Source organism: Exophiala spinifera (assembly GCF_000836115.1).
Source record: "Exophiala spinifera strain CBS 89968 unplaced genomic scaffold supercont1.7, whole genome shotgun sequence".
In the NCBI taxonomy this organism is placed as follows: Eukaryota; Fungi; Ascomycota; class Eurotiomycetes; order Chaetothyriales; family Herpotrichiellaceae; genus Exophiala; species Exophiala spinifera.
In genome coordinates this window covers 55287-78329 of record NW_015622519.1, presented here as the reverse complement: position 1 = coordinate 78329, position 23043 = coordinate 55287, and the positions used below count along the sequence as shown (strand labels likewise).

At 52.7% G+C, this 23043-nt stretch overlaps 10 protein-coding genes across 10 annotated transcripts; 5 read left to right on the top strand and 5 right to left on the bottom strand.

Annotated features, from left to right (window-relative positions):
- Positions 1 to 1903: 1903 nt before the first annotated feature.
- PV08_09027 (uncharacterized protein) lies at positions 1904 to 3559 on the bottom strand (the record flags this gene model as incomplete). Its single annotated transcript, XM_016383348.1, has 5 exons — positions 1904 to 2074; positions 2128 to 2356; positions 2418 to 2442; positions 2496 to 3185; positions 3232 to 3559. 5 exons carry the CDS (start codon positions 3557 to 3559, stop codon positions 1904 to 1906), a joined length of 1443 nt encoding a protein of 480 aa, XP_016231971.1.
- Positions 3560 to 5292: 1733 nt separating this feature from the next.
- PV08_09026 (uncharacterized protein) lies at positions 5293 to 7750 on the top strand (the record flags this gene model as incomplete). The annotated part of the gene is made up of 6 exons (XM_016383347.1): positions 5293 to 5340; positions 5412 to 5869; positions 5918 to 6132; positions 6192 to 6534; positions 6597 to 7137; positions 7193 to 7750. 6 exons carry the CDS (start codon positions 5293 to 5295, stop codon positions 7748 to 7750), a joined length of 2163 nt encoding a protein of 720 aa, XP_016231970.1.
- A 466-nt stretch (positions 7751 to 8216) lies between these two features.
- PV08_09025 (uncharacterized protein) lies at positions 8217 to 8753 on the top strand (the record flags this gene model as incomplete). Its single annotated transcript, XM_016383346.1, has 1 exon — positions 8217 to 8753. One exon carries the CDS (start codon positions 8217 to 8219, stop codon positions 8751 to 8753), a length of 537 nt encoding a protein of 178 aa, XP_016231969.1.
- Positions 8754 to 9420: 667 nt separating this feature from the next.
- On the top strand, positions 9421 to 11145 carry PV08_09024 (uncharacterized protein; the record flags this gene model as incomplete). Its single annotated transcript, XM_016383345.1, has 1 exon — positions 9421 to 11145. The coding sequence occupies one exon, from the start codon at positions 9421 to 9423 to the stop codon at positions 11143 to 11145; it is 1725 nt and encodes a 574-aa protein (XP_016231968.1).
- A 575-nt stretch (positions 11146 to 11720) lies between these two features.
- Positions 11721 to 12242, bottom strand: PV08_09023 (uncharacterized protein; the record flags this gene model as incomplete). The annotated part of the gene is made up of 1 exon (XM_016383344.1): positions 11721 to 12242. One exon carries the CDS (start codon positions 12240 to 12242, stop codon positions 11721 to 11723), a length of 522 nt encoding a protein of 173 aa, XP_016231967.1.
- A 1389-nt stretch (positions 12243 to 13631) lies between these two features.
- PV08_09022 (acetoacetate-CoA ligase) lies at positions 13632 to 15848 on the top strand (the record flags this gene model as incomplete). The annotated part of the gene is made up of 3 exons (XM_016383343.1): positions 13632 to 13745; positions 13796 to 15613; positions 15687 to 15848. 3 exons carry the CDS (start codon positions 13632 to 13634, stop codon positions 15846 to 15848), a joined length of 2094 nt encoding a protein of 697 aa, XP_016231966.1.
- A 1874-nt stretch (positions 15849 to 17722) lies between these two features.
- Positions 17723 to 19045, top strand: PV08_09021 (uncharacterized protein; the record flags this gene model as incomplete). Its single annotated transcript, XM_016383342.1, has 3 exons — positions 17723 to 18153; positions 18470 to 18953; positions 19025 to 19045. 3 exons carry the CDS (start codon positions 17723 to 17725, stop codon positions 19043 to 19045), a joined length of 936 nt encoding a protein of 311 aa, XP_016231965.1.
- Positions 19046 to 19809: 764 nt separating this feature from the next.
- Positions 19810 to 20928, bottom strand: PV08_09020 (uncharacterized protein; the record flags this gene model as incomplete). Its single annotated transcript, XM_016383341.1, has 1 exon — positions 19810 to 20928. One exon carries the CDS (start codon positions 20926 to 20928, stop codon positions 19810 to 19812), a length of 1119 nt encoding a protein of 372 aa, XP_016231964.1.
- A 104-nt stretch (positions 20929 to 21032) lies between these two features.
- Positions 21033 to 21695, bottom strand: PV08_09019 (uncharacterized protein; the record flags this gene model as incomplete). The annotated part of the gene is made up of 1 exon (XM_016383340.1): positions 21033 to 21695. The coding sequence occupies one exon, from the start codon at positions 21693 to 21695 to the stop codon at positions 21033 to 21035; it is 663 nt and encodes a 220-aa protein (XP_016231963.1).
- A 419-nt stretch (positions 21696 to 22114) lies between these two features.
- PV08_09018 (uncharacterized protein) lies at positions 22115 to 22634 on the bottom strand (the record flags this gene model as incomplete). Its single annotated transcript, XM_016383339.1, has 2 exons — positions 22115 to 22438; positions 22491 to 22634. 2 exons carry the CDS (start codon positions 22632 to 22634, stop codon positions 22115 to 22117), a joined length of 468 nt encoding a protein of 155 aa, XP_016231962.1.
- Positions 22635 to 23043: the final 409 nt, after the last annotated feature.

Sequence of the window (23043 nt, the reverse complement as noted above, 5' to 3'; positions counted from 1 at the left end):
ATGAATAGCTGGTGGAAATGCGTGAACACTATCACTGAGGAGGACGCTAATTCAGCTTGGGATAAGTTGAAACAAGAGTATCGAGGTGAGCCTCAAATCGTCGACTATCTAACCTATACTTGGTGGACTAGAAACGAAGGAGTTTGGCGCTGTTTCACCGATAATCATCGTCATTTTGGCAATATCACAACCTCACGTCTGGAAGGAATGCATCGAGTGCTAAAGAGTCATCTATCTAGCACTTAAAGTGATATCTCAACTATTGTTTGACAGTTTGAACATATCCACAGAGATATGAGTGTAGAGATCATGGCAAGACTTGCTAATAATAGTCAATCCAGAAGACCTCAGTTCAACAGTCAACTATGGGTCTTTATGACCACTCATATATCGAATTATGCACTTCTCAAGGTGGAAGAGGTATGTAAGCCTCACAATATTTATATGAATGCAACACCCGCAACCTTGCGGGCTCCTCCAACAACATGGAGACCTTGCACAGGCTCGTTCGAGCGTCGATGGGGCCTTCCATGTCCTTATATCATCCGAGAACACATTGAATTAATGGAGCATCTTCAGGTTGAGGATTTCGACGTTCACTGGCGTCTAGATCGATGCCGAGAGATCACATTTAACTATGCTGAGGTTGCGTAACCACCAGATATCATCCCGCGGCATCGATATGATGTGAATAACAGGCGGATGTTGACTGAGCCTGAGCGGCTGACGCCGCAATAGAACAGGCCAATCAGGAGGCAAGGAGACGTCTAAATGAGTCGAATAGAGGCCTAGGAAGAGGCCGCGGAGGACGAGGTCGAGGACGAAGACAGTCAACTCATATCCCAGGAACCATGACCTTTCGACTAGACTAGGTGTGGAGCGCAATGCGCGGTGAAAGGAACTCCCATAGAAAATAGGTGAGAGTCGCCTCTAACCAGCACTGAGACAGCATCATTCCCTGCATTCCTTGCATCGTTCCTAGCATCATTATATTTTGCAAGCCTAGGGCGCCTAAAACGCCGCCTAGAACGCGAACCTAGAACGCTGTGAATAGGCGCGCCTGGGGGGGATGCAAGGAAAATTATTCCTGGCAAGGAATGTTACCCGAATCACGCTAACCCAATGGGGATGGGTGCGTAATACCAACCCTCGGGTGCGTAATACCCATTACCGTTTTTCTTCGCCCAAAAGCACATTTTGAACCCTGATAATCCGGAAAGAGCCCCTCCTCTTTTGTCATCTAGAATATCAGTCCCCAATTGTTCTGTAACTTGATCAACAATCTTCTCACCGCCGATGGTATTTGGACTTTTTTTCTATGCCGGTCGATCTTTATCAACAACCACTTAACAAATGGAAAACATGCCCTCCCATTGACTCTGGACGCCACAACAATCCCCACTGACCAGATACTAGAAATGAGGGTCCGAAATCACATCGAGGCTTTCCTCGAGATGGAGGACATACGCATCGTCTTTGTTCATCGAAATGATATTGCTTGGATCTCCTTTCGTTCATCCCACAGCCTCGTCTGCCGACTAATCAACTTGAGCATTCACGCAACCACAGAGAGCAACTTGATGTCCACAAAACGCTCGTATCCAATGGCGCGCTCGACTTTCCCCAAACCTTGGTCTTTTAATCTCTTCGTCTACGTACAGGTTGCTGATTGGCCCCATGAACTGGCATGATTGACACGAAAGGTGGATGAAAACGATGACTTGGGCATTCGGGCTTCTCAGTGGACTAACAACTATGTGGCCCATGCTTGTCACAGTCTCCTCATTTAGACCGGGCAGAACTGGCTTACATCGAACATCCAGCCGTCTGGAACGACCGAACTAGAATCCAAGCGGTGTTGTTCCGGATATCTTGAAGCTACCCGCCTGGATGGTAATCTCGTCTAGAGAGCATAGAGGACCTGGGCCTCGGACTCTGTTTGACGAATCTTCTTGTTGGCACGGACAAGCATCCATCTCAACGTGAAGGTCGACAACGCCGCCACAACCAGAAAGACGGCACTTATGGTGAAGGGCATCACGTATCGAGGCCCGTTTGACGCCGGCCACCAGTACTGGACGATTTGTTAGCAACGGCTATAGTCCCCAACGACCTGATCGGACTCACCGGAGTGTAGATGGTTGCAATGTTCGAGATGGTATTGGTGACTGCCAGGGAAACAGCCCTTTTCTCTTTAGTCTGGCCACAAGTACTCGCCACCCATCCCAGGTTGATACCAGAAATGGCGTAGACTCCAGTGGTGAAGACGAAAATCGAGAAATAGCGTGCACCGGTATTCGTCGTCGCGGATGCTATTATGAATCCGATGATGGCAGTAGTAAGAGCCATGGAGAGACTGACATTAAAAAGCCGTCAGCGTCGTCGAACGGAAGATGGATCTGGATGTGACTACTTACTGCCATGTACGTTCGTTCCGACGTCCTGTCGAAAGGGTCAGCGCGGTCACGACAATGAATGAGGAGCGATTGAATTACCTGAAGACCAGCTCCATAGCACGGAAAGCGCACCAGACACAAGATAAGGGGGGCAGGTCATACCAAGGGTGGTTGTTTGGCCATAGCCCAATGTTTGCACTACAGTCGGTAGAAAGTTCTTGTAACCGCTCGCCGCTACTCCAAGATGCTGAATGAGAATGAGAGGCCAGAGGTTTTGATCGGTGACGGCATCCTTGAGTCCAGCCCATGTACTCGTGTTGGTGCGTCTTGCAACTGTGTCTCCGGAAACGCGTGATTGCGCGAGTTCTCTTTCGTCTGGTGACAACCAACGAGTGTTGCTGGGTTCATCGGGGAGAATAAAGATCGATATGATGGCCACGACGAAGGTGATGATCCCTTGGAGGATGTAAAGCCATCTCCAACCTGCAAGACCAGCCACTCCGTGCATTTTGAAGACTCCGATGGCGATGAGGCTGGCGAAGGCGTTACCACAGACACTTCCCGAAAAGAGGATCGAGATCCGCGTAGCAATTTCCGTGCGTGTATAAAAGATCGACAGCAGATACAGAGCACCAGGATAAAAGGGTGCCTCTGTAAAGCCGAGGAAGAACCTGGCCAAGAATAGGCCTGTAAAGTTGTGGACAATACCCTGGAGCGTACTACAGATAGCCCACAAGGCCATCCAGGACCCCAGAAAAATTGACGGTCGTACCCTGGTGATGATCATGTCTAAAGGCTGGTCAATGTCGGCGGACAGTCTCTGAGAGCGACTTACTGGATGGGATTTGTCCAAGGAGATATCCAACAAACAATCCGGAAACACAGGCTTGGTATTGCACTGATGTGAGGTTCAGATCCTTTTCCATTCTGTTCAGTCTGGCAACGGTGATTGCAGCTCGGTCAAGAAAGTTGAGAAAGTACATCAGCCAGAGTACCGGCAGGACGACCCAGTCTAGCTTCCTGAGCAAGGCTCTTTCCGCTGGACTGCGAGAGCGAGAACTGATTTGCGCGGCGTCGAAAATCTCTTTTGGTTGGCCTTCTTCGACATTCTCGACGTTGAGAGTGTTGAGACCGTGCTCTTCTTTACTGCCTGAAGCATGCATTACGTGACCAATGCTGAATTGATCTGAAGATGCGAGCTGCTTATGGGCGTTAGGAGCGGAGAGTCTGGAGTATCATATAACCCCAGATTCCCTAACCACGACATTGCTCCAGGTTTGGGGCCATGAGAGACACCCTTGTCGAGGTGTACATTCGATCGAGGCGGGGTGGTGACTCTGTTCGGACCGTCGGCCATATGGCTTTTGGTTCCATCAATAGCGTGCTAGGGACCGCCGTGGCAAGAAAAAGCTCTACCCGCTAACGTTACGGGTATTGATGTCCTGATTTGTCACCCGATCGATTTTCCCCATCCCTCGGCCTCCAGAATGTACAGTCACACAGGCCTAATGTTGGTTAGACCTGCACTAAATGGTACTAGGATTTCCTAATAGGTCCTTAGTAGTTTACTAGTGGTATTACCATTACCAATTGGTATGACCTCCATTGGCGTCTATGACGCATCAGGAGAATATCTAGTCGCTGGTCTCGCGTGAGTCGATGAAGCCTAGGAGGCGTTGAAGGAGCCATGATTGTGAGTACCTAGGTAGGTAGGTAGGTATACAAGGTCTAGTTTACAGGCTGTAATAAAACAAGTCAATACCAGACACGTGATACAGTTTAGCCTATATAGGGTTAGCGCAGGTCTAACCAACATTATGCCTGTGTGACTGTACAATGGTAGCAGGCGCGACCACGAACCAGATGATCTTTGGTCCGAAGATGGTTGATGTGTCCCTTGGGGGGCATCTGGTGTGTCCAGTAGCAGAGGAGTCCGGCCTGCCTGTATGGAACTCTTGTCCAGCAACCGTACCAAGCAGAACAAATCGGCGTTCGGCCCGAACGTTCGGCATCCTGCCTCTTTGAGCCTTGGGCGACGAGGCTCAAAAAAAAGAGCAGGTCCCTCCCAGGCCGTTCGGCAGGAGAATCCCCTGATCTTACCCTTGTCTCAGTGTTTCTGCGTGTGGCAAGAGACCGTTCCCATGGCCAGAATGCCACCCATAGTGTGTGACCAAGGTCCGACAGGAGGGGTGAGCAGTGGCGAAATCAAATGATCTAGACCCCTTATTTGCAGCGTCTTCCATGCGCGAGGCCCGAGAGCTCCGGGGAATAGGCGTGGTGGAGCTTGGAGAGTGGAAAGCCCGCGGGGCCCAATAGAGTCCCTCAGAGTCGGCTGTGAAATTCTCAAAATGACGAACGGGCTCACCTCCGTTTGCCACAGTCAATTGTCATGGATATCGAGCGGCGCACACCCTCTATACCATGATCATGCGCGGACTGGAGGGTTCGTGTAACAGCATCTGGAGATCGAGCTTTCAATATTAAAGAGTTGACCATGTTCAAATGCCAACCCTGGTCTATATTGCAGAGCCAAGTGGTGCCCAGTTAGGCTTTGTCAGCCTCGCGGCCCGGCAATGAGTCGAGCAACCCTCGAACCGCCTGGGGAGCCAAGCACGTCGCTTAACTTTGTCCCCGTACCCCACTATCCCGACCTTGGGTGGACTAAGACCCGCGTGACCGGGAGAATTCCTTGCACCTTCGACTTGCCAATGCATTCATTCTACAAGACGCGAGTTTGAACGACGGACCCTCTGAGATTACACTGAGCGAACGCCTCGGACACTTCCACCCTACAGCGAGCATAGGTGGCCTGGTTACTGCATCGAAGGCGACGAACTCTCGGCGAAAGAGAGCTGGAGAGCGAGCGTTGGCCTTGCCCTGTTCCTGGGCTCCCAGCATGGCCGATCTTGCAGCAACGGCCTGTCGTCGGTGCCGAGAGCAGAAGGTGTGTGTTCCCAATCCGTGAGCGTGTCAGGTACATGAGTTGAACGGATCTCAATTGACGCAAACCGACAGCTGAGGTGCTCTCGCGAACTACCTCGTTGTGCCCGGTGCTCTAGGCTAGGTGCCAATTGTACATTCCCTCCACCTCCCGATCGTAGATTGCTGGCGTCATTTCGCGCGCGACCAAAGAAGCCCCTGGCTGGTGATACCAATGCCGGCAACGGCAATGGTGTCAATGCAGCAATCGATACGACTGAGTTCAATTTTGCGTTGCTTGGAACCCCCACGTCTCTAAAATCCCTGTCTCCAGGGCAGGCTCAGAGCTCCTATGACAATACCTCTCATGGCGACCCCGGCCTCAACATCGACTCGCGCCTCTCGCCGGACGCTCATGTACTCCTGCAGGACACATATTTCAATTGCATGTTCAACTCGACATTGATCTTCCACCGTCCGACCTTCTTACAGGCGTTTGCCAACAGAACACTCTCTCGCCATGTCCTGTTGGCCGTCTATGCGACGTCTACCATGTATTGAGTGACCGACAAAACGAGTGGCCAATCGCTAATGTCGACTAGATTCCTGCACCCGCCTCCGATGGTCGAAAAGTATGCGGCCTCGTTGCGCCAGTTGGGAGACCTCAAAGCTCTGGGACACGAATGGGCAGTGCGCGCTGGCAAAGACGTTCTACAGAATATAGACCAGCCGTCATTCGAGAGCGTGCAGACGTGCCAGGTGCTCGCGCTGTACTGGTTTGGGGCGGGCGAGACTTTGAGGAACACCATGTTCTCAGGTAAGTAAGGCTTCCCATCGGCTGTGCTTCAGGCGACCATTCATGCCTTTGTCGCACAGGGATAGCATACAAGGCAGCTTGCACTTTGGAACTGAATTCAACCGAGTCGTCGTTTCTGCCAGACGCACAAACTTCATTAGAGACCATGCCAGGGTGGCTCCGATCAGAGACCATGAGGAGATGCTTCTGGGCCTCGTTTATCACGCAGTGCATCAATGCCGACCATTCCTTGGGCTTCATCCACGATGACCGAATCATGAGCTCGCCCCTGCCGATAGGGGAGCGTTCGTTCACCAACGGCGTGCAGGAGCCATTGCTGGCACTGGGCGATGTCATCAAAGAATCTCCCGCCCTCTGTGGGAAGACTTCTGCCTGCCCTAGTCTTATGGCGGAACTCGTGACGTTGATCTGTTATTGGGAAGCATTATCATTCCACCTTTCCTTCTCCGCTAACCCTTCAGCAGGGCCAAAATCCGCGACCACATACGAAGTCTCGACCAGATGAAGATGGGGAAGTGGCTGACAGGCTTATTTGAACTAGAGGCCCGCCTGTTGCGTTGGGCGTCGCAATTGCCGGAGACCCTTGCATATTCAAGACGCAACCTGTACGAGCAGCTCGTCGTCAACCAGAATTCTGCTTACACCCTCGTCCACGCCATGTACCATCAATGTCGGCTCGTCCTCCATGCCGCGGTGGTGCCGAAATTTAGTGGAGTCCATCTCCACGATTCTCTGCCTGCCCAGGCCACAAGTGTTAGCGCTCGTATTGCCCTCGAAAGTGCGCAGAAGATCTCGGAAATGGCACTGGATCTTCTGGCCCTGGAGTGGCCCGGAAGCCAAATCCCATCCTTTGTGGGGTACTGTATGTATGTGTCGGCGTCCATCCACACAACTCTTCTCTACTCTCGAGATCCGTCGCTATCAGTAGTTGCGCGGGCGAACTTGACCGCAAGTCTACAAATATTGCGATCGGTAAAGGTATACTGGACCAATCTCGAACGACTGGTAAGTAGTACCTCGTTTTCTGACGTTCCTCGATCCGTGAGGCTGAATTCAACAGTGGGCACGAATCAACGTGCTGTATGAGGCGCAACTTTCACGGTACCGTGCGAGTCTAGATGAACCCCTGGTCGGACGTGCGGACAATCGAGCACAGGTCAATGAGCTCGACCAGCTTGCGGGTGAAGCTCCTGAGACTGGTCAGCTTTCTGAGCCACTCGCGGACTCGATCTTGCAGTACACGCTGCGACGACTCAAGCTCAACGCCAGTTCTAGTCGGGACAGGCCAGGGGGTAGTTCTAAAACTTTATACCCAGATGATCTGGATCGACTGATGAACGAGGCGCCGCTGTCATCTTCCGGGTCTCAACGTACTGGTGAGCCTGCAACAACAAGGTTCGAAGGCAACTCCGCCTTACGAAACGTCAACCTGACTTCCAACGCCTTCGCCATGGGAGCTTCCGGTGTTCCCACATATGGTGACTGGACAAATAGCCCTCTGATGGCCATGGACCAAAACAGCAGCCTCGACTGGTGGCACTTTGAGCTAGATAACAGTATCCAAGAGCCAACGGGGTTGTACGAGGAAATGTTCAATTCCAACAACCAGATCGGATGATGTCCTGCGCGGTGGCGATAGACCAAGTGTGCTGTGCCCAACGTGGCACAGGATTGATTCGCCGTAGTCGTGCAGCCTACATCATGCCTTGTATTGCCGGGTAGGGATGCCGACGTGAGACAGAGTAGCTTGGTAGCAAGAGACAACCGTCGCACCAACGGTGAAAGGTCCATGAGCAGTTATACCGCTTGAGCCGTCTTTCCCGAACAAGATGATGGTGGGATCATCGAGTCCGAACCAATCGCCATCAGGAAAGGAGTCCCACGGATCACAACAAGATCTTCGACTTCGGTCTCACATATTTATACGGCCCGTCGGCTCTGGCACGTGGTCCTTTCCTCGGTCAGAGAAAACCGCCAGCTAGATCATATCTGGGACGTTTCCTTCTCTCCCTCGACACGCCCAACCAGCATAGCGAAGTAAACTCAAGCAGGTGCAACCGCTGGCACACTCCAACCTCGAACCAATGGCTCAAGAAAATACATATCGAGTTCCCAAGCGGATCATTACAGGCCACGATGCCCGGGGCAAGGCCATTGTTGAGAAGATTGACGAGAGCGAGTGGCTCAAAATCGCCGACGACACGTTCCGCTACAATGTCATGTGGTCGACGAGCACCTTTCCCATTGACATCAAGCACGACAACTGCTTAGAGAACGAAAAGACGGTCATGTCGCTCTCGATCCCTAACGGCACCGTCCTACGCATGGTCGACCGGGCGCCCGGCTCGTCGTCGGCCATGCATCGGACCCAAAGTCTGGACTACGGCGTCGTCATCGAGGGCGAACAAGAGATGATTCTGGACTCAGGCGAGACAGTACTATTGCAACGAGGGGACGTGTGCATCCAGCGAGGCACCATGCACCAATGGAGGAACCCGGGTCCGGGCTGGAATAGAATGTTGTTCGTCTTGATGGACGCCCTACCCGTCGAGATTGCAGGAAAGGTCTTCCGGGGCGAGACCGGTTACGAGAAGGTCAAAGAAATTGGCTCGCGTCTGTGAGCCTGGAACGCGAAGGTTTTTGGTCGTATGCGTAGCGCTCCTAGCCTTCTGTATCTCTCTCTGGGCCTCAGGTGAGGGGCGATGGAGAATGGCCAACTGATTCGATACATACGCTCTTAGAAATCGAGTTTTCATAACAATGACTCATCGACTACTGACCTCTAAAATATCTATTCTGGCTACTGGGCATTGCAAGTTGGATGGTCCGTTTGAGCTTCGAACGAACCACAAGTCAGAGCTCGACACCACCGCACTCTCAATATAACGGGACAAGTCGGACTATCAATCATGCGACCTATTGTCTATCCATCCGCCTTGACAAACCCCGGCTCTCCTCAAGCTCGAATACAGCCCGTGGAATGTGTTGCAGACGTTCAGCATCAGAGTGTGCTGAGCTCCGTCGTGGCCGACGTCCTTTCGGCCCGAACATCGTACATGGATTCGAGGCGAACGCGGGAACCCCGCACAAACGACACCGCACCGCAACATCCACGATGCTTGCATCAGCAGAGAAGTCTGCCCGTGGGTTCCCACAGGATATGAGCGATGTTATAACTTGAAGCATCTTGCTGTACTACACGTCCAGATCAGCCAGCTGACAATCACGCTTGTCTTTCGACCCGCCAAACAATCCATCTGAGCTTCTTCTTTGGCAAGGCCATCCGCAATGAGCGCCGAAATGGAACAAAATATGATTATCGAGCGTGATGTGCCCATTCGTATGGATGATGGGATTGAGCTCCGTGCAGACATCTTCAAACCCGCGCACAGTGACCGCTTTCCAGTCCTGATATCACTGAGCCCGTACGGAAAAGGCTTTGAGTGGAAGAAAGGTTGGGCCTCATCCTGGCAATCTTTTTGGGCCAAGCACCCCAACGCTCTGACCGGGTCGACTCATTCGCATCTGATCTGGGAATGTGTCGATCCCGAGGTGTGGACTGCGCTCGGGTATGCGATCGTCCGGATTGACTCGAGGGGGGCTGGGCGCAGTCCTGGCGTTTTGGACGTCTTTGGGCCTCGAGAAGTCGAAGACTTTTACCACGCCATAGAATGGGCCGGCACGCAGCCGTGGAGTAACGGCAACGTCGGCATCGCTGGCATCTCGTATCTCGCCATGAATCAGTGGCTGGTTGCATCTCTGCAGCCGCCGCATCTCAAGGCCATGATCGCCTGGGAGGGCTCGGCCGACTACTATCGCGACACGGCCCGGCACGGTGGCATCCTGTCGAATGGTTTCCTGAGAGCCTGGTACGACAAGCAGGTCATTTTGCTTCAGCACGGCAACCCTAAAGGGCCAGAAGACCCCTGGTTAGGCACTAGGTCAACAGGGCCGTTAAACCTGTCGGAAGAGGAGCTCAAGAAGAACCGCATGGACGCGGTGGATGTGCCACTGCAAATGGAGTGGGACGGTGAATGGTACCGGAAGCGGTCGCCGGTTTGGTCCAAGGTCACGGTGCCTTTCGTGAGCGCGGCTAATTGGGGAGGCATGGGGCTGCATCAACGCGGAAACTTCGCGGCCTTTGAGGAGGCGGCCTCGACCGAAAAGTGGCTGGAAATTCACTCGGGAAAGCACGAGGAAGGTTTCTACCTGGACTACGCGCTGGAGCTACAAAAAAAGTTCTTCGACCACTATCTAAAGGGTGTGAGCAACGGGTGGGAAAAGGAAAAGCGCGTGCGCATGAAGATCCGGCGCCCTTTTACCGAAGACTTCCAGGAGCGACGCGCCGACGTCTGGCCACTGCCCCAGGTCAAATGGACCCAACTGTTTCTTTCTGCCGCGACCACAGCCCTGCTATGGGAGCCGGCCTCGAAAGACGGGCAGGCAACGTTTGACGCTCTGGGAGCACCGTTGATCTTTCAGTCGCAACCGCTGGCCCAGGAGACCGAAATCACCGGCCCGCTCGCGGCAAAGCTATTCATCTCCTCCACGACCACCGACGTAGACCTGTTCCTCACCTTTCAAGCATTCTCGCCATCTGGGGAAGAGGTCGAATTTCAGGGCAGCCACGATCCCCACACGCCGCTGGCTCAGGGCTGGCTGCGGGCGTCCCATCGCAAGCTCGACCCGGACCGCAGCAAGCCTCATCGGCCGTTCCACACGCACGACGAACAATGGCCCCTCGAGCCCGGCAAGGTGACTGAGGTTCAGATCGAGATCTGGCAGACCAACATTGTTCTTCCCGCAGGGTACACTCTGGCTTTACAGATCGGCGGCCATGACTTCGAACGGGGAAAGCCCGTCATCATTGGAGAAAGGGTCAACGATGGAGTTGGGCCATTCCGACATACGCATCCTGTTGACCGCCCGACCGATAAGTTCGGTGGCAAGACCACCATTCACACCGGTGGAGAGCATGATTCTCACCTCTTGCTACCCCTAGTTCCTGTATAGAGGAAGTGACTTGCGCTCGTGGTCCGCTAGCACAGAAGAATGTATCCTGTCCTGCTAAGTAGGAAGGTGTGATTTTACCAAATTGCCTCGGACCATCACTCGTTCGCTCTCAAGATCTCTTGGACAATCGAAAGGGTTTGCCAGAGGGAAAGAAGACTGTTTCAAAGGCGAGGTGTTCATCTATCTGCTTGAAATGAGTCTTACCAATACAGTCATCGCACTGGCGGGGTTGATTGAAGGAAACATCAGGAACAGATATTCTTCGGTTCATGTTTCTGACTGTAGGCGTTGATGCACTCGTGAAAAATGGGGATTTTTTGATCCGAACAGCAATCGAGATGGCTACCGAGTCGGTCAGAAAGAGTGTACGTATAAGGTCAACGCGGTCTCTCAATCCACATAACATTGATTTCTGCATTCAGTAATCAAAAACTACAGAAGCTTCGAAGTTCATTTAGTGACCAACCATCTCCCCTGTTAAAGAGATCCAAGACTCATTCTTTGTTCCAAACTGATGGCGAGGCTGTTGAGGGTCAAGAACAATGTCGAACAGTGATTGTAGCTTGAACTCGTCGCTATGATAGATGTGATCTGGAGTCATTGTTGACTTTGCCGTGCTCGCATGTTGCCGTGATCCGTCCATCCTTTTTGGTCCGCATTATGCCCTTCAGTGTTGCGAGGGTTTTGCCCACCTGCACTATCTCACACTCAATGAGGAGCTCAGTTCCCGCTGCAGCAGGTCGCAGATAGGTCACATTCAGCGAGCGAGAGACGCCCATGCTCTGCCAAAACCCGGGACGAGTGACAAGAGCCATGACCATTGTTGTGGTGAAGTCAAAGATGGTTGCAATGCAGCCGCCGTGTAGACTGTGCATGCGATTACAGTGCTCAGGCTGTACAGTAAAGACGAAAGACACGGAAGAATGACAACCTTCTGAAGACGTTTCCAGCAGTCTGAGATGTGGCATGATGCTGGCAACCCAGTTTCCTGCCAACAAATCGCCGTCTTCGTCCCTAGTGCTCTTCAGCCACTTCTGTACTTTTCCGTTTATATGTGGACGCCTTGGAGCAGCTTCAAATGTCTCGTTTTCCGCCATGACAAAACTCATTCACATGTATCGCTTGTAAATGTGAGTTCCTTATTTCCGAATAGGCTGGCCTGGGTTGAAGCTGAGAAGCTCTACAAGACATATCACTGATGTTTCTGGGTGTTAAATAGACAAGGTTTCCGTGGATACCGCGGTCCAGCACTCACGAGCTTCTGACCGCCAGCCAAACCTTGCCCTGTTCTCATGCGAATGCTCCTTTATCTGACCCTCGACGGACATGCCTATAGCTGGAGTCACCACAGCCAACACTTGATATCCCCGTCGGGCCGATGGTGGTTCGCCCACCTCAGGCGGTGGCGTAACCTTACTCATGCACCCCTGTCGTCGAAAATGTTCTTCTGATATTTCGGTTCTGGAAGTACACGCGGTTAGCAGCGTTGAATCTTCTTTACGAGTCCATTAAAGCACAAAAATTTCTTTCATTGGGCCATAGATAGCCTGTCTTTAGGGGTGCTTGCTGTTATGCAACACGCAGGGATAGGCAATGTCTGGGGGCTAAATGGGACGTATTGACGAGTCTGATCTCCCTCTCTCGGAGGGAGATCCCTATCTATTATATAGGCAATACAGTATCGCAGGCAATTTATTCTTACCTCTGTTATTGCCAGCTTCTTCAGCTTTGTTTTGTCAATTGCGCCATTTACTTTCTCGGCTGAAAAGGAAGAGCTCAAGTCCCGTAGCTTTGTCAGGTCTCTTGTCACCTCCACGTTGGTGGGGAGAACATTGGGTTACAGTCATCATCATCCCCGGTACGACACAGTTGACCCGGACTCGTGGGCATACCGATCAGTGGAATAGGATGTTGTTCGTCCTCACGGACGCGCTGCACGTCGATGTGGCTGGGCAGGCTTTTGAGGGTGAGACTGGTTTGGATCACATTGACGGGATCGCGCCCAGGGGACAGAGCCCGTAGTGCAACTCGCTGGCATTGGACCACAAACCTTGTACACACTGGAACAAATGATCAGGCTAGGGATGTCGTGCAGTTCGAATGTAATTCAGTTCGTCAAATTGGGTGCTGATAGCCATATCCAAGATAAGATATCAGAACCAATTACACCTGACGACAAGCCCAGGGCTCCTAGATCCCAGATACAGAAATGAAATGGCGTCACAAAGTCAGCGACTGCGATCTGCTCGTTGGGAAATTGTCTGAGAAGAAGTTGGGCTGAAGAATGTGCAGCAGCCGATCCTTGGCCGACGGCCCGAACACGACTGTCTCCACCACGCCTTATCACAACAAGACCTGTACCATCGTTCCTTGTTCACACCAAGTGAAATATACGTTTTGAAATTGAACTTTCCCCTCGATGGTGCCATCTTGTGATGGCGAGATGAAACAAGAAGTCACTGAATTTCGAAGAAATTCTGTTGAAAATGGCGTCGTCAAATATTGTACCCCGAAAATGCTGGGAGAACCTCGACCCCCAGAGTGAAGACCTGTATAAATTCATGAGAAAAGCGGAAGCTGTTACGGGGAAGTCGTTCACAGTAAGTGAGTTTCCACTCATCAGCACCATCTATATCATGACACCTAGTAGGACTATGAATCAATCTACAAATGGTCGTGTACGTCTCGGTCAGACTTCTGGCGCTTTTGTCTTGATTATTTCCCTGTGGTGTACGAGGGAAAGTTGCCTGATCCGGTGGTTGATGAAAAGGCTACCATTGACACAAATCCGAAATGGTTTCCAGGAGTCAAGCTCAATTTCGCAGAGAACATCTTGTACGTGGGCGATCGACAGGGTCGTCCGACCACAAGCCCTGGCAAAGAAGACTGGAAGATTGCTTCGACTGAGGTACGAGAAGGCTGCTATGTGGAACCAATCCGCCAGACGAGCTGGAGAGAGCTTCGTGAGCGAGTTGGTCGTCTGTCGCAAGCCATGAGAGCCCGTGGGGTTGGCAAAGGGGACCGAGTCGCCATTGTTGCAAGCTCTTGCCTCGACACCCTGACCGTCTTCCTCGCCGTCACGGCCCTGGGAGGAATCTTTTCGAGTTCGAGCACGGATCTTGGGCCCAAGGGCATCCTTGAGCGGCTGAGGCAAATCGAGCCAAAGTTCGTCTTCTTTGACGATTACGCCGTGTACAACAAGAAAAAGATTGACCTGCGGCCGAAAATTCGAGAGGTCGTCGAGGGACTGAACGGCGTAAAGAACTTCCAAGGAATTGTGGTTCAGCCACGCTTCCAAGGTTCTCTGGCAGACATTGCGTCGATCCCGAATGCCGAGTCTTGGGATCGTTTCATCTCCAAGGCCATGTCATCTGAGTTGGTGTTCGAACGCGTCGAGTTCGGTGCCCCGATGATCATTGTCTATTCTTCCGGGACCACCGGTCAACCAAAGTGTATCGTTCACTCAGTAGGCGGTCTTGTCCTCAGCGGGCACAAGGAATCTACACTGCACCGCCGAGTAGACTCGACGTCGACTCAGCTGCAATTCACAACGACCGGGTGGATGATGTACATGAGTTCTATTCAACTCCTCTTGATGGGTTGTCGGGTTATCATGTACGACGGCAGTCCTTTCGTTCCAGACCACAAGACCTTTCTTCGGATGGTTGGCGAACAAAAAGTGACCCATTTAGGCATCTCGCCTCGCTTCATGCAAACCCTTCGAATGAACAACATCCGGCCCAAAGACGTCGCGGATTTGTCTCACCTGAAAGTCGTGACGAGTACAGGTATGGTGTTGTCTGACTCGCTCTTCGAATGGTTCTACGACGAAGGCTTTCCACCATCCGTCCAACTCTGCAACATCTCCGGCGGCACCGACATTGCGGCCGCATTCGCAACAGGAAATCCACTTCTTCCTGTTTACGTCGGTGGCTGCCAATGTATTGCCTTGGGGATGGCTGTCTCTGTGTATGACTCCAGCATCGAGAGCGGGAAGGGCAAGCCCGTACCTATGGGTGTGGCCGGGGAGCTGGTGTGCACCGAGGCCTTCCCCACGATGCCCGTATGTTTCTGGGGCGAAAAGACCATGAAACGATACCACGACAGCTATTTCAGTAAGTACGAGAACATATGGACACACGGAGACTTTATCATGATCCATCCTGTGACCAAACAAGTGTTCATGCTCGGTCGCGCCGACGGGGTGCTGAACCCGAGTGGAGTCCGCTTTGGCAGTGCAGATATTTACAGTGTCATTGAGTCAGAATTCAGCGACGTTGTCGCCGACAGTATCTGCGTGGGTCAACGACGGCCGAAGGATGAGGACGAAGCCGTCATCCTGTTTTTGCTGATGAAACCGGGCAAGAAACTCAACCCAAAACTGGCGCAGAGGATCCGAGCCGCGATCAGAAAAGAATACACGCCACGACATGTCCCGAAATACATTTTCGAAACCCCAGAAATTCCGGTAAGGTTTTCTCCTGCTAAAATTTTCCCACAGTTGTCGTGTCCATGGTGCTGAGGCTGACAATAGTGCACAGTCGACGGGCAACGCGAAGAAGGTCGAGCTCCCCGTCAAACAGATCGTGTCGGGCAAAGTCATCAAACCGTCCGAGACCTTGGCCAACCCGGAGAGCTTGAAGTACTACTACCAATTTGCAAAAGACGAAAACTTGATGGAAGGCTCCAGCGCCAAGCTATAGACATTCGTCGAAGGGAAGGGGAAAATCGATTGTACATCCTTGAATTGGTTTTGTCGAACACTGGGTTAGTCTAAGTCCAACTTGTGATGCCGTCGCCGCGAGGGATAGTCCTGTTGAGCTGGCATCTACTTCAGACCAACTACTAAAGACACTGCGATGTTATCGGTCACAAGCCTACGCGATCCTTTCGCCGGGCGTCTTCACCTAGCCATCCTTAAACAGAAAGTGTACATATGGATGCGCTAACTGTGCCGTTGATGCGCGAATTATAGCATGCGAGTCATATAGCCGAACTCACTATCAGTACTCGCACCGGAGCAGAGGTTTTGGCCATGCCACGCACGCATACAACCCTCTCCCATACGCAGTACATTGTAGCCGTGAACCTCATGGCGAGCTCGAGGAGTCTCGAAGACTCGGAGTTGACATGAATGATAGTCGAATGAGTTCACTTTCAAGACCTGGACCTCCTTCTAATATGTCACACTGGCGAAGTATGAATGAATGAATGAATGAGGATCGCTTTTGACCCTGTCCTCTCTCTCCGTGGGGAGTGATGGTGGGCGACTACTGTCTAAACTGCTCTATGATCTCCGCTCAGAAAGAAACTATACTACATGCGCGATCTTTCAGTCTCTTTGGGGCCTGTCATGATCCCTTGGCCACACTGGCAGGACTCGTGATTTGAACCTTCCGGATGCTTCCGCAAGTTCGAGCACTGCGTTGATGATTTTCCATTTGATCCCGCCACTGCCTACTTTACCTCGCTCGTTCCGAGGAGTTCCTCCGAGCATGCTTGCGTTGCACTCAAGTGTACCCCCTACCTTAGTACGTAGTTCTTGTCTTGCTTCCCAGAGCCTCGGACAGTCCACCAGCACGTGGACTACAGTTTCGATTGCTCCGCACACGCAGCGGTCGTCATCGGTGAATCTGAATCGTCGGCCATGTGGTGCGAACCAGGAGTGTCCGATACGCATCTGAATCATGAGGTAGGTCCGGTGTCGGGTGAGTTGACTGTAAAGGCGGAAGGCTCGCTTGGCCGTTAAGCCTTTGTCGATTCTTTTCAAATGTTGGCCTTTAGGGCTGGCTCTCCACTCTTCTTGCCATTCCCCTTGGATTTTTGTGCGTGCTGTCCTTTTGGCTGTCGATATGAGGCGGCCGAAGCCAAGGAATCATATAGTATTGCGCCCTATCTGCCTATCCAGATATACTCCTAGTTTTCGGAGCTCCTCGCTGGTCTACGCGTCCATAGAGTGAGGCGGACCAGACCACTCCTCTACCTAGGTGACTCCCTGTTTACTCCTTAAGCATACATCAACGGCCCTCACTGCTAGGCGATACCTCTTTGTCACGACTCCGACCCGTATGTTTTCCGCATGCCTGGCTCCAAACTATCCCTTGTGGACACTGGGCTCCATCGCTGGTTGATCCCCTTCGTCTGTGTTAGGTTGCGGTGTCGAGGGTCCCCTTCCTCCGCATCGGGTTGCGGTCGCCTGGATTACAGACGATCCCCTCCGTCTGTGTCGGGTTGCGGCCGGTCGATGGTCCCCTTCATCGCGTGTCAGGTTGCGGCTCTAGACAGTCCCCTCCACCTGCGTCGGGTTGCGGTCAACTTCGCGATATTGCCTCGCTCCCACTCCGACCCGTAAGCGCCTCGCACGCGTTCCTCGAACTATCCGTCGTCGCGACTCAGGACCCTAGTACCTTCCAGAGCTCCGGCCACCCTCGTACGCGTCGCATGCGGCGCGTAACTCAGAGCGCCTGTAAGCTGAGGGTGTCCTGTTTTCCAGTATGCGATACCACATCCGCAAGCTCGATAGGACTTGCTTCGGTTCCAGGTACGATCTGGATACTGCTGGGTCGTCTTCTGCACCATGCGTCTCTCGCCTTCATCCGCCGTCCTACTCTTCGCTATCTTTGTCTCAGCGTCGCCGCCGTCCGAGACCACCAGTCCCGATTTGATTGTGCCGGAACATGGAGTCCACGCCAATGCATCGACGGCAACGACCGCAGCCGCCGGTCCAGAGACAACACCACCACCAGAAGACGACCTGGTGTTGCAGCAACTCAACAAGAGAGACAGCTCCGACACATGTGGAGTAATATCGACCACGACCCTGACCTGTGCCGAGTCCAAGGGTCCCTGCGTCTGGGACCCTACTCCCGGGGGGCCCTTCGGCTGCTGTCCGATCAATGAGGCTGGCCATGCCGACAGCTCATGCATTTTTGAGGTCAAGTGCATCGATTTTGCCGACTACTATCTCGATTCATCGACCGAGCCTCCAGACCAGGCGACTCTAGTCTGGTGAGAAATCCCTTCCACCCTTCTTTGCCCTCAAGAGAGTGCTTGCGTAACGTGCCGATACTGATACTGATCGACGGTCAGTGCTTCAAATAGTGTGAGCCCCGCCCGTCCTTTCTGCGCGCAGCAGGTTCTGTATGGAACCTTAACCAGGCCGGATGGCACGAAAGCGTTGGGATTGTGGACGCAGTGGCACTGTGCTAACACTTCCACCACGGAATATGGCGCGGTCTGGACTAGTGGGGAGGACCAGACGGACACCGCCGGTGACTATGAAATGATGAGCCAGAATTTTATATTTTCCGCCTCTGAAACGTAGCTTTGACAACGAGCTCTCGACCTATGTGGATGACAACCCCTACGACGTCGCGTTCGCAGCCGCCGGAAGTTCCGTGGTAGAGAACCACATAGAGATGCCAAAGTACAAGGATATGATGGCGGAAAACATGCCAGGAACACTCTCTGATTACGATGATACGGACTCCATTCCTCTCTTCGCCATCAACGACGACCAAAGGGCGGCGGCGATCGAACCGTTCGACTATTTTCTCTCCGAGGTACTGGAGCTCTTGGACAGCTCCGCCATGCTTCCACGACAGGCCGAAGACTCCGACACAACCATCGAAATGGAGAAAGAGTTGACAAGAACCCAGTTGAAGGCCATGCTGTTCCAAATGATCGCTCTGAACCCGGACCGTTGTTCTGTGGCGCGACAGATCAGAGCCTACACCGGCAGAGTGAATGTGACCACAACGACCTTGAACATTGCGGCCGGCCCGCTCGGACCCTCCTTCACCACAGTGGTGAGCCTATGGAGCATTCCGGGCATGGCGGATTGGTTGTCTACCCCGCCGACAACCTCGTCTGTGCCTAGTTCGACAAGCATGGCCACTGACACGACGACCACTACTACCGCCACAACCACCACCACCACCAGCGTGATTCCCGGATTCGAGCATAGCTGGGCCGAGTCGCACGTGTGCCGATGGGAATGTTATCCCCACAACGCAGGAGTGTGCGGCATCCCGAGTTGGAGGGTTGAACCACCCCATGTGGGCCGATCTGCATCTCCTTGGTCCTCGTCATCGTGCCTCTGGTGTTCATGTTCATTGTCTGAACCCGGGGGCAGGAGATTGACCAAGCTCTTATCATATCCGCGGGCAGTCTCAGCGTACTCTCAGCACAGGTCGTCATGCTTCCTACATCGTTGGAACAGAGGGACGGTGTGGTTAGGGACGAAACCAGGGAATCCATGTGGTCGGAAGACTGTCGAGCGGTGTCCATGGTGGCGGAAGCTGCGTGGCACGCGTGGTTGCTAGGTATCGTTGCTGTCGTTGCTGTCGTTGCTGTCGTTGCTGTCGTTGCTCTCATTTCTTGTCATTTCTGTGGTCCTTGTTCGTCGTTAGTGGTGGTGTCCAAGGACAGGCAAACTCAGGCGTTGGTAAAGGTCACTAGTCACCCCGCTTCATGTGCCCGATGTATGTATCTCATGTCGTCGTAGTCTCTCTAAAGTTCCACAATCTTACAGGACTGTTGCAGTTACCCAATCCCAAATTCGCGGCGGCTTGACCAATCCTTTTGCCTGCATGTGTGCTCCGATGTTGCGGCGGAGGCTCTCCAAAGCTTCGATCCCTTCCTTGACCGGGGTACGCTGCTCGCTCAAGACTTGCAAAGGCCTACCGCCTTCCACGGGTGACCCCTATTGACGTAGAAAACGGCAGATGCTTCGGCCGGCTGTCCAATATCGACACTATTGATCGTCAGGAAACCCTCAAAGGCCTGCTTGAAGCAGTCTTGGGCCTTTGAATCTTCGCCGAGCAGGGCACGCGCCCTGCCCAAGCCCTCGATGGCATGCAGATACGCCGGTTCAGTACTTTGTGGATGTTTCAGAAAGAAAGGATCAACCCCGGCCCACTCCGCTTTGGCCTTTTTGACCCGAGCGTCAAGCGCCTTTTCGAAGGCCACTTTGGCTCGGCGAGCTCGACCGCATGCCTCCAAGTGCGTCTCACCTTCTCGTTCTTCCAGGTAGAGGCTTCCAATCCCTGTCCGAATTTGCAACTCCTGGAGCCCGAATTTCGACCTTTGTGGCCACTTCTCCACCTCCCTCAGCACGTTTTCGTAGGCCTCTTCCGCCTCGAGCAGGTTGCCCTGCTGTTTGCGACGAATGACAACCTGATTGTGGAATGACTTGACCCAGTTGATCATGGCCTGGAGGTCAGCTTTGTTGGCGTCTGACAGCTTCTTTCTCCCCATCTCGCCCTCCTGGATGTACTTCTCTGCTTGATCTAGCTGGGCTAAGTCCGTGTACACGGTGCCCAGACTGTTGTGTGTTTCGAACACGGATGGCTCCTGACCGAACTTCTCTTGGGATGCGAGGGCCGTGAGCAATATTTGCTTGGCTTCGTTGTATCGGTGCTGTCGTCGGTACACATTCCCCAAGCGGCACAATGAATAGACACGATGCCGAACCATGGAACCGTCCTGGGTGGTTTCGAACGCATCTTCGGCTTCTTTCCGAGCTAGCTCGAACGTCTCTTCCGCGACATCGTGGCCATGATGGTTCATTACGAACATGCCGAACTTGAAATCTTTTTCAAGCCCGACTTGGGTTCTTTTGACCGATATGCGGCCTGCATCGAGTTGCTCATCCGGGACCTGTGCCAGAGATGGGACAAGTTCCGTAGAGGGCCAGAGGGTTGGGTTGTCTATAAGCGTGTCCACATCACAGGTCAACTTCCAAGTGCTCTGGCAATCGCGTAACTGACGGGGTGGCGGCATGCTCCAAGCCTGGACGAGTGGAGCGGACAAGGACAGAAAGGAGAATGAAAGCACTTACGAGTCAATGTTCTTCCGTGGGCTGCGCCGCTCTGAGCTGTATAGCATTAGTACGCCGCGTTGCCTATGAGATTACGCTTCAACATACCTCCTTCTCTTCGGGCCACCTCGTTGAGTAGTCGTGAAAATGCTTGATTCTCTCCGCCATAGATGATCTCGATATCAACCTCCAGGATAGCCAACAGGCTGTATGCTGTGTCCTCATCGCGCTTGGTAGAGCGCCGTGATCTCCAATGGAACCTCTGGGCCAGGCTGAACGCTGACAGAGGCTCCTCGTTGCAAAAGGCATCCACCGGAATTTTGGTTGTCTCGTTGATGAGCTTACTGTACGTCTTTTTCGTTCCCAGAAGCGTGTGATTGCTGGAATAGAATTCGACTTCCTTCGGAGCGATCAATCCCTGAAGTGTCCAGCCACGCGTAAACCACCTGGCAGCTCGCATCTGATCTTCGACGGAAGACTGAGGGTCTAATTCATCGACATCCTCGAGGTAGACAAAACACTTTTTGGATTGAGCGTACCACAAGTACATTGATTTGATGAAGTCGGCGACTTCGATTTTGTTGCTTTGGTTGATGCAGCAAGTATCTATCCAGAAGTATCGAAGGCCATCAGCCGCAGCCTTATCCGCGCAGAACTGGATCTTCTTCCACCCAACATTGCTCTTGCCGGTGCCCGCCTCGACATCTTGAAAGCTGACCTCTTCGGTCATTGTTTGCTAACCAGGTATGGGAGGGGATTGTGTAGGCAGGGAGGTCGTCAACGGAGGATTCGCGAAAGGCGAGGGCGCCGTCAGGTTTGCGCTCTAAGAGACGCATCGTCAAGCACGAGGAGCGGGATCGGTATATTCTCGGACGGACGCAACTCGAGTAGCTTGTTCAGTATAGAGGCGCCAAATCTGTATCTCAAGCATGGAAGAAGAGGTGAGTCGATCACGAAAAGACTGCATGGTCGAAGGCAACGACGGCAAGGTTGCGTCGTGGCGCAGCTTGTACGTGGCTGAACATTGTCCTGCTTGTTTGAAGCCGAGATCTGGGTGCATCTGTATTGATGCCGCTTTTAGACAGCAACGCCACGACTGCTTCCAGGAGACGGTAGCAGACGAAATCACCTCAGGCTCCAGGCCAATGCCTAGATGTAGGAAAGTATTGCGCTGGAAGGGCCCGGCCCTAGGCTATAGAGGACCGCCAAAACTTTCTTTCGCTCTGCGTCGGATTGCTCCGTTTGTTTGGTGAGTTTCTCGTTCATCAGTGATAGCCGTGCATTCTCGTCCCGCATCAGAGATAAGTCTACTTCTAACTCACTCAGTTTGTGTTCAGTTTGGAAGCGCAATACGCTTTCAGCATTAGCTTGATCCTGAATCTGCCTGAGTTCCGCTGACAGCTTCTCCTTTTCGGTCTGTAATGCTTTTGTTTGGGCATCGAGTTGAAGAATCGATCTTGAATGACTAGCATGCTGCCTGAGTTCAGTGGATGTAACCATGAGATCCCTGAGGGTGCTTCCTTACCCGACCTTGTGATGATCCTTCTGCGAATACTGCTTGTGGAATCGCTTCGAATGAGTTGCCGATTTCTCGACAGAGTTCCATGTAAGCTCCAACGGAGTGCTTACTGAGCTGTTTTGAGAAGAGGTGCTGCTTTGCTATCTCCATGAATAGCCGTGTTCCGGCTTTGGTTGCGGCCGTACCTCCCCGGGTTGGATGGAGATCCCCAATTTTAGCCCTGGGAAGCCGCTTAGTAGTGAACTAACTAATGTTCCAAGCGCGAGCGATCAGGTCTTAGGTGTTCGGCCAATGCAATCCTACACTTGGCCCTCCACTCAGCACGTAAAATGTTGCCTCTACGCTCTTTCTTCTCCATCCTCATAGGCGATCCATAGACAATGCTTTGTGGAAGGCTGAACTTGCGCCGAATGTACGGTTAATTCTTGGGAGCTCTGTAATTCCTGAAAGTACAAATACTTGACCACTCTTCGAGAGTGTCAAGACTGACCGGGTTCAGCAAAGATTATGATCACTCTCGCCTATAAATAGCTTTGATGCATTTGGTCCACGACGTGCT